Here is a 10,220-nt window from a genome sequence, read left to right as displayed (position 1 = left end):
CAAAAAACCAAAAAAAAAAAAAAGAAAGAAAGAAAAAGAAAAAAGAAAAAAAGAAAAAAAAATAAAGCCTTTAAGAACTCTCTTACCCAAGTACTTAGATCCAGAGACAGAGGTGCACATTATGCCTGTGTATCAAGACTTTTGTTAGCTGGGCGGTGGTGGTGGCACACACCTTTAATCCCAGCACTTGGGAGGCAGAGGCAGGCGGATTTCCGAGTTCAAGGCCAGCCTGGTCTAAACAGAGAAGAGAAACCCTGTCTCAAAGAAAAAAATAAATAAATAAAGACTTTTGTTGTTATAGGTTCTTTTGTTATTTCAGACAGGTTTCTCTGTGTAGCCCTGAATGCCCTGGAACTCAGTCTACCTCAGCTTACCAAGTACTGGGATAAGGAGCATTTGCCACCATGCCCTGCTGGTATCAAGGAATTTTAAAGGCATTCTTGGTAAGTGCACTGATAAATGCAGCACTAATCTAAGACTTTATGATGCGCTTTTTTTCTTGTCTTGGTATTATTGGGTTCCAGTTTCTTTTTACAAAGTAATTGAAGATAGGCTGTGTGCTACCTACCTGGGCTTCCTCCTCTTCAGTAAAGTCATTTTTTATATTGAAGGTTTTACGAATCTCCTCAGGAGTTTTCCCCTTAATCATATTGGCCACAGTCTTGCATGTGACATCAAGCAAACCTTTGATGTCTAAGTAGTTTGCAGCCTGTAAATGATAGCTGGCTTTTAGTCATATATACTGAATATTTGAGGTTAACAATTTACATCAAATTGAACTTAAAATGATACCCCATTTAATGAAATCTATGAAATTCTCTGCCCTTTAATACTGATTATTTTCAGTGTAACTTCACCTTTCATTAGCTTTCTTCTTATACACTGCCTCACCTTTATCCTGGATTTTAAGTTGTTTTATTTAAATTCAATTAAAAATACAAAATTAAAATTTTACTTTGGCTTACAAATTACTAAGAAAGTACTGAATTTTCAATATTCACAATTTTTTCCCAGCTTTTACTTTATTTTGAGACAAGGCCTCACTATGTAGCCCTGAATATCCTAAAACATGCTATGTAGACCAGGCTGGCCTCAAACTCAGTGCTCTGCCCCCTATATTCTATATTAAAGGTATGCACTACTGCACCCAGCTTCAAACATTTTTCATGCTTCTACCACTGATGTCAGAGAACACACTTTGTATAACTTGAATACTTTTACATTTGGGATTTGTATGGCCCAGAATTTAGTCAATCTTAACAAGAATTTATATGGCCATAATTAAGTGTAACATCCTACATATAAATTAAGACAAGCTGTTCAGTGTTGCTGACCTGGTTTTCTGTCCACTTGCTATAATTACTGAGAAGCAACACTGGAGTTTCTTTGCCTGCACAACTGTGTATTGACCTTTGTACATCATTCCTTTTTTCACTTTTTGAGGTTCTGCTTCTAGGTTGATGCCTATGACTATTACTCTTAACGAATCGATCCCCTTTATCATTATGAAAATAGCCTTTAACTTCAAAATACTACCACTCCAGCTTTCTTCTGATTTGCATTTTAATTGTGCCTGTAGTAAAGTTTGTTTCACACAGGCAGCAAAAAAGTTTCACTTTATCCCACCTGATATTTCTACCTCTCAAAAGTGCTTGGATCATTACATTTAATGTAACTACTAATGTATATTACATTGCATGAGTCCAGAGAATATCCACAGCTGAAGATCAATGAACCTAGCCAATTCAATCCTTTAATAGGTAAAGGTTCTGCAATAGAACTACTTTACACATTAACATACCAGAATAAGTTCAAAAAGTGTTCCTTGGTCAACTTTCAGGAATTCTTGGTCCCAAACAGGAATATCATCTGTCCTCTTTTCTTTGTTCTCATCATCCTCAGGAGGAGGAGGGTCATCCTTGTGGTGGGTGCACCACTGAATGACCTACAACAACAAATTCTTCTGGCATTCTATTCAAGACTTTGAGTTCAATGCTGGGGGCATCACTACATTGTGATGAGAACTAGCTAAAGGAGGTCTAACAAAAAGTTAATCAATTTTCTAAAAAAAATTTTAATTATCATGTAAGTGTACACACATACACACATACTCTCTCTCCTCTTCCTCCCTCCTCCCTCTCCATCTCCCCCTCAATCCAGGGCTGGTAAGATAGCTCAGTCAATAAAAGCACAATAAGAGGGTAAGGATCCCATTTTGAATCCTTAGTATCTACATAAAAGCATTGAGACAGCAACTCCTAATGTTGGTGGTATTGGGGAGCTTGCTGGTTAACAGTCTAGCTCCAGATTCAGGAAATAGAGAAGGAATGTATCAGGATACCTAATGTCTTCCACAGGCTTCAGGTACACAGCCAAAACACATGTACACATATACCACAAACCAAATCACTCATTTATACAAAGAAACATTGGAATGACTATAACCTAAGTTCATTAAGAAGTCTAGACAGAGCCCGGCGGTGGTGGCGCACGCCTTTAATCCCAGCACTTGGGAGGCAGAGGCAGGCGGATTTCTCAGTTCGAGGCCAGCCTGGTCTACCAAGTGAGTTCCAGGACAGCCAGGGGTACACAGAGAAACCCTGTCTTGAAAAACCACAAAACAAACAAACAAAAAAAACCAACAAAATAATCACTTACCTTTTTTAGAATTGCTGCATTAACATTTGGTAAAGGAACAGGATCATCATCTCCCTCATCATCCATTCCCAAATCTAAGAAAACCAGAAGAAGCCATTACTTCTGAACGCCATAAAAACATACTATCTTAGTTAAGACTTCTATTGCTGTGATAAAACACCAAAAGCAACTGGAGAGAAAAGAATCAACTTCACCTTATACATCTAGGTAACAGCCTGCCAAGACAAGAACTGAGCCAGGGCAGGAACCTGAAGGCAAAACTAAAATAGAAGCCACTGCTTACTGACTTGCTCCTCTGCCTGTTCATCCAGCTTTCTTTCTTTCTTTCTTTCTTTTTTTTTTTTTTTAAGTTTTTTTTCGAGACAGGGTTTCTCTGTGTAGCCTTGGCTGTCCTGGAACTCACTTGGTAGACCAGGCTGGCCTCGAACTCAGAAATCCGCCTGCCTCTGCCTCCCAAGTTCTGAGATTAAAGGCGTGCACCATCATTGCCCGGCTCATCCAGCTTTCTTATACAACTCCAGACTACCTGAATACACGAGACCACCCACAATGGGTTAGGCCTTCCCACAATCATTAATCAAGAAAATGCCCACAGACCAATCTAATGGAGACATTTTCTCATTTGAGGTTCCTTTTTTTTTTTAAACAAATGACTCTAGTTTGTGTTAAGCTGACATAAAAATAGTGAGTATGGACGGACTTGGGCGCACATTCTTGTTGGTAATTTAATGATGTATGGATAACAGCAACAATCTGCAAAAGATGAATCCTAGTCTTCCCTCCCTACCCCCCCTTCAATCCCAAATGAGCTAAAAATTTTATTGGTTCATTTCTTCTATTTGAAGTACTCTTTGGTGATATCCTTGGCCTGAGATTCTTTGCCATAGACCTTAGCATAAGAATAATCACTTTATGAGGATTCCCCACTCCATCAACTTGCAAAACAGTCTCTAACACCAGTTCAAGGAGAATCCATGTTCTCTCCCCTGTAGAGACATAAATACAGGCAGGCAAAACACTTATACATAAAATAGTAAATATATTCTGAAAGTCAAATGAAAAGTAGTCTAGATGAGAACCAAAAAAGACACTGCACTTGAGCACAAAGTATTCACTGAGGTCCTTTGCAGCAGAGTACTGAAGATCATCTTTCCTCATAATTCTAATACTTATCCTTGACTTCTTCACAGTTTAGAGTAAGCAAAGACAAAACAAAACAAAAAACAAAGCCTTAAGTTTCAAAACCCAGCCCTTCTCCCAAACAAATACTGTTAAAATAATCTATACTGTAGAATATCTCTTTGGGTGAGATATTGATATTTAAAGGCAACACAAGAGCCAGGCAGTGGTGGCACACGCCTTTAATCCCAGCACTTGGGAGGCAGAGGCAAGAGCATTTCTGAGTTCAAGGCTAGCCTGGTCTACAGAGTGAGTTCCAGGACAGCCAGGGCTACACAGAGAAACCCTGTCTCGAAAAACAAACAAACAAAAAAAGACAACACAAAATACTAGCTTTGTTTAAATATAAAGCTACCTGGAAGAGGGCTTGAGTAATATTAAGGTCTTTGTGACTATTAGTTCCAGGACAGCCACGGCTATACGGAGAAATCCTGTCTCAGGGAAAAAAAAATTGCTTCTCTAGAATGCAAATATGCTGCAATTTTTTTCTTTAGGACCATATATGAGAGCAAAACATACCCCCCTCAAGCTAGTTTCACAGTCTTCTGACAGACACCTGTACCTGATATCACTTCCTGACTTGAACAAATAAGCTAATCCACAAGCACATTTATCAAGATTTCTACTTCTGATTATCCTGAGTTTAAAGTTTAATTTTGTCTTTTAAAGTCACATGAAATTCTAATGAGGGACACAGCAGATACAAAACATAGAAAGCAGTAAGATGCCAAACTCAAAGAACTCCAGATATCATTAGGCTAGAATCCTATAAGCTACAGGTACTTCAGATGAAACCATTCTGCTTTAAGCCCACAAAGGATACAAAAAGAAAGAATCCTTTAACTACTGCTATCTATCAATCTACTTACTTCTGAGATCAAAGCCAGTCTGCTCTAGGCAACTAATGCTCTTTAAAATAGCAAGTGCTTCTTTGAAGCAACACAGGTCAGATCATCAGCACATCAAACAACCACTAAGATGAAATACTTCCATTGCCAAAACAAGTGCAGAGGAAGCAAATTTGCTGTTACTTACCTACCTTTACAGAGACACCTGAACCACTTTCTCTTTATTGTGACCATTCCATACTCCTTCATTAACCAGGTACTTGACTACAGACTTAATAGAAGGGGTCTACAATGTTTATTACCAGAATATAGGACTGCAAGTGCCATATGACATCTACCAATTACCAAAAGAACGTGTCCAATCTTTATTTTAAAAAGTCACACAGAAGACATATCCTATGCAATCAGCATTGTAAGTAGTCCTCTACCTAAGGTGAGGAGCACTTGTCTAATAATCCACAAGCCTTGGGTTCATTCAGTCTCCAACACTCCAAGAGAGAAAAAAGGCACTATATTAGTTATGCAATCTTGCAAGCACTCCAGTCACCTAGAAATGTTTCCTCTTCCCTCAAAGGCATCTTCAACACAATTCAAGTTCAGTGTTTTTTAATCAATATTCCTCTCAAATTCATTTACATCTTTACTAATTACAGTATTACAATTCTATCCCATCTAGATAAATGGCTACTAAAAATGACCACTAAAAATATCATTTTCTCCTTAAAAACAAAAAACAAAAAAACAATTTATGTATTTATTTTATGTGGATGATTATTTGTCTGCAAACCTGTTTCAGGGTCCTGCCTCAACCTCCAAAATGCTAAAATTATAGACACTAGTCACTAGACCTGTATTACTCTTTGCTTCCTTCAAGAATTTATTGCCGGGCGGTGGTGGCACACGCCTTTGATCCCAGTACTTGGGAGGCAGAAGGCCAACCTGGTCTACGGAGTAAGAGTGAGTTCAAGGACAGCCAGGGCTACACAGAGAAACCCTGTCTCTGTGTAAAAACCAAAACCTACATGATGCTGCTAAGTGCCTTTAATCCCAACACTCAACTCAGTCAGAGGCAAATGATCTGAGTTCTAGGCGGCCTTGCCTACAGAGGGAGTTTCAAGTTAGCCAAGACTGCACAGAGAAGCCCTGTCTCGAAAAACTAAAAAACAAATAAGCAAAAAGGAACCATTGTCTGATATGTAAAGTCACACCAGGGTCAGCAAGATGACTCACTGGGTAGAAGTATGCTATGAAAGAAGAGGCGAATTTGATCCTTAGGATCAACATAAGAAGCTGGATGTGGTAGCTTGTATTTGTAATCTAAGCACTCTTTGTGGCAAAGAGGTAAGGATGTGTATTGCAGTAATAATAATAGCAGAAACCAGAGAGACCCTGCCTCAAAAGGGAGTGTGAGAGGTAAGGGGCAGAGACTGGACAGATGGTTTAGTGGTCAAAAGAGTGTACTGCTCTTGTAGCAGACCCAGGTCAGTTTCTGGCATCCATATTGGGCAATTTACTACAACCATCAGTTAACTCAAGCACCAGCTGAACCCAAGTCCTCTCTGGTCTTCACAGGCAATTGAAAGCATGTGCATAACCTAAACACCCACATAATTAACAAAAATTTAAAAAAACAACAAAGTAGCCAGGTATAGTGAGTACACCTTTAATCCCACCACTTGGAATGCAGAGACAGGTGAATTTCCTTGAGTTCAAAGCCAACCTGGTCTACATGAAGTTCCAGGAAATCAAGGGCTTACAAATTGAGACTTGTCCCAAAGCAAAAAGCTAAAACACAATAAATGCCAATAAAGTAGGATAGGAGAGATGAAAGTAGAAAACTGACTCTTGAAATACACTATCTGGGTTGACATGGCATGCCTGCACACACAATAATCTTTTTTTGGTTGTTTGTGAGACAGTGTGTGTCAACTATGTAGTCTTGGCTGGCCTGGAACTCAGAGATCCCTAGTCTCTGCTCTGCTAAGTGCTGGAATTAAAAGTGTGAGCCACCTTGCCTAGTAAGTCTTAAAACAACAACAACAACAACAAAAGAAACCAAAAAAACAAAGAAACCCCACTTTAATAGTTTATGGTTTTATTCACACAAGGCAGAAAGGAAATTACCTTCTGAAGCTTACAAGCTTATAATAGGCAAGTTCAAGTAAATACTTGCAAGTTACATGCCCCCATCCTATGTTATATACCACCTTTCATCACACAAGGTCTCAAAAACTTACCTTCCAGCATGGTCTTGATGGTCACAGATTGTTTGGCAATTTCTACATCAACTTCAAATATCTCTCCATCAGAACTCTGCAACTTTATCGTAGGCATCTAAAAAAGGTACATTGAAATAGAAATTTGCTATTAATTCCATCCCATGGAGACATTTACTTCATCAACTAGTCTGTACAGTTCTAAGTTCTTCACAAACAAGCCTGTAATTGGTTTTTTTGTTTGTTTGTTTGTTTGTTTGTTTTGAGACAGGGTTTCTTTATGTAACAGCCTTGGCTGTCCTGGAACTCTGTAGACCAGGCTGGCCTTGAACTCAGAGATCTGTCTGCATCTGCCTCATAAGCGCTGGGATGTGCACCATCACTACCTGGCTCTGCTTTTATTTAAAGAGTGAAAAAGAAAGGGGGAGAGGAAGGGGGAAAAAAGGGGTGAGGGGAAAGGAGGGTGAGGGGAAAGGAGGGGGAGAGAGAAGAGGAGGAGGGAGAGAGGGAGGGAGGAATATTTCCCAGCCTTTAAGGTCCATTTAAGGCAGTACTGAATTTCCAACTGGTTTTAAGAGCTGTGGTTTTTGACATTTACTTTTAAATGTGTGTGGGTGTGCATATACCTCAGCACACACGTGGAGGTCAGAGAACAAATTGCAGGAGGATGGATCTCCCTTTCCATTGTGTGGGTTCCAGGGATCAGACTTAGATCATCAGGCTCGGTAGTAACTATTTGCTAGCCCTTCAAAAATTTTAAGATACATGGTAGGGGTGACTTTTGTACAATGTATAAATGTTGTCTTTTGTGTTATTCAGTTGTAAATTCTGTACTGGTAGAGAGCTAAGTACGACTGGAATTTTGGCATTATTCTTATGGTTCCTCACCTTCCTTACTGGATGTTTGATTTAATAAAGAGTTGACAGGCCAGGCAGCGGTGGTGCATGCCTTTAATCCCAGCACCTGGGAGGCAGAGGCTGGAAGTTTGAGGCCAGCCTGGTCTACAGAGTGAGTTCCAGGACAGCCAGGGTTACACAGAGAAACCCTGTCTTGAAAAAAAACAAAAACAAAAACAAAAGGAGAGAGAGGAGGAGGAGGAGAAGAAAATAATAAATGACATATAGGCAGCTGCCAATACGATCCCTAAAACCCATAAAGAGCTTAAATATAGAAGAGTCCCTTTAATGTTTTGGTTCTCCGAAGCACGGTTTCCTTGTGTATCTCTGACTGTCCTAGAACTCACTCTATAGACCAACCTGGTCTCAACGCACACAAATCTGCCTGCCTCTGACTCCCAGTGCTGGGATTAGGGTAAAGGTGTGAACCACCACCTAAAATTTAAATCCTTTAAAATTTTTCATTACCTATTGCTCAGGTGTTCAAGTTTGAGATCATCTGGTTAAGCCCTCCACCCCCAAAGAAAGAAAAAAGACCTGCTTCAGCCAGGCATCGGTGAAGCATACGTTAATCCAAGGCACTTGGGAGACAGAGGCAGGTCAATCTCTCAAGTTCAAGACCAGCCTGGTCTACAGAGAAAGTTCCAGTATAGCCAAGGCTGCACAGAGAAACTCTGTAGAGAAATAAAACAAAGCAAACTTCAAAAATGCACTTACGGCCAGAATTGGTGGCACAAGCCTTTAATCCCAGCACTTGGAACACAGAGGCAGACAGATCAGAGTTGGAGGCCAGCATGGTCTAAATAGCTAGATACAGGATAGTCAGGACTACACAGAAAGACCTTGTCTCAAAAAAGCAAACAAAACAACAAAATGCATTTAAATCATAGTGGCAGATGCCTATAAACCCAGTACTCGAGACCGAGGAATTCAGATATTGGGCACACAGCCAGGTTCAAGTCCAAAAAGAAAAACAAGAACAAAAACAAACAACAAATATAAGTAATAAATGGCATGGTCGTAGTGTATGCCTTTAATTCCAGCACTTGAGAGTCAAGACAGAGGAGCATCTCTGTGAGTTCAAGGCCAGTCTGCTGGGTGAGTTCCAGGACAGCAAGGATACATGGAGAAACCAGTCCTGTAATGCCCAGTTTTTGTAAGGCCGAGGATCATCATTTCAAGGATTGACTAGATAACATGAGGTTAAGCCAGCTTTGGTAGAACTCAGTAAGAGCCTGCTTAAAATGAAATATAAAAGAGGCTGGGGATATAGCTCCTTAGTATAATGCCTAACATGTATAAAGTTCTAGTTCAATCTACAACACTGCCCTCTCCCTCGGTCCAAAAGATGAGCCAGGGTATAAGTACATCCCATAATCTCAACATTTTGGCAAACAGAAGGATCAGGAGTTCATGGCTATCTTCTTGACACATAGGAAAATAAATTTAAGGCTAGCCTGGTTTTCTTGACCCTGTCTCAAATACTGAACTCAACAAATCCCCCAAAAAAACAAAAATCCAAAACTGCATCAGCTGAGATAAATATAAATCATTAGGAAAAATATTTCATATATAAAAAATTAAGCAACTAGCGTCCAACATTGAGTTTTAGGATAAATCTAAACCAAATAAAAACAAATCAGTATTAATACTAAAAGCTCTAAGCCAGCAATTTCTTATCATCTTCAGATTTCCCCCTCTTTCCTCCAAAAGTGGATTAATTCAAAAATTCTTTAAAATTCACAAGCAACTTTTTTTGGTAGTTTTTTTGTTTGTTTTTGTTTTTCCAGACAGAGTTTCTCTGTGTAGCCCTGGTTGTCCTGGAACTCACTCCGTAGACCAGGCTGGCCTTGAACTCAGAAATCCACCTGCCTCTGCCTCCCAAGTGCTGGGATTAAAGGCTGGTAGTTTTGTTTTTTGAGACAGGGTTCCTATGTTGCCCCAGCAGTCCTGGAACTTATTCTGTAGCAAGGCCTAGTCTTGAACTCAGCTATCAACCTGCCTCTGCCTCCAGTGCTGGGACTAAAAGTAGACACCAAAGTCCCTAACTCACATGCAACTCTGCAGGACTGTGCTTCTGAGGAAGATACAATCCTTCAATGTTACTGTTAAGGTACTTCTTAAGCATGTCTGGATCTGGGTTGTATTACTAATGTGAATTTTCACAAAAGTATAGGGTTTAGCATTTAAAATAACTATTGCATCTATTTTAGGGTCAAACACTTAAGACTAAGCACATCTCCTAAAATATTCATTCAGCTTTCTGAGACACTTGTCCCCTTTCCTCAAGTAAACAAGCTTCGAGAAAAGGGGTTGGAGAGGTAAAGCTTGTTTTACAATCATCCATTGAAATACCCAGCTCCTACTCATCCATGGTTGAAGAGACTCAGAGTTCACTTTTCTTTCTTTTTTTTTTTTTTTT

The 10,220-nt window shown here is 39.6% G+C and overlaps 1 protein-coding gene across 2 annotated transcripts in view; it reads right to left on the bottom strand.

Moving 5' to 3' along the window:
* Positions 1–457: 457 nt before the first annotated feature.
* Skp1 (S-phase kinase associated protein 1) overlaps positions 458–10,220 on the bottom strand; it is an 11,376-nt gene continuing 1,613 nt past the window's right edge. For both annotated transcript variants that reach the window (XM_031353321.1, XM_031353320.1), the window contains exons 2-5: positions 6,923–7,019; positions 2,659–2,732; positions 1,802–1,945; positions 458–709 (exon numbers count right to left, since the gene is read on the bottom strand). In XM_031353321.1, the coding sequence (XP_031209181.1) occupies positions 473–709; positions 1,802–1,945; positions 2,659–2,732; positions 6,923–7,019 (552 nt within the window). In that variant the 3' untranslated portion in view covers positions 458–472. The remainder of the gene's footprint in view (positions 710–1,801; positions 1,946–2,658; positions 2,733–6,922; positions 7,020–10,220) is intronic.

Source organism: Mastomys coucha, unplaced genomic scaffold (assembly GCF_008632895.1).
Source record: "Mastomys coucha isolate ucsf_1 unplaced genomic scaffold, UCSF_Mcou_1 pScaffold5, whole genome shotgun sequence".
Taxonomy (NCBI): domain Eukaryota; kingdom Metazoa; phylum Chordata; class Mammalia; order Rodentia; family Muridae; genus Mastomys; species Mastomys coucha.
The sequence above is the reverse complement of the archived record's forward strand: the minus strand, read 5'-3'. Positions and strand labels throughout refer to the sequence as shown.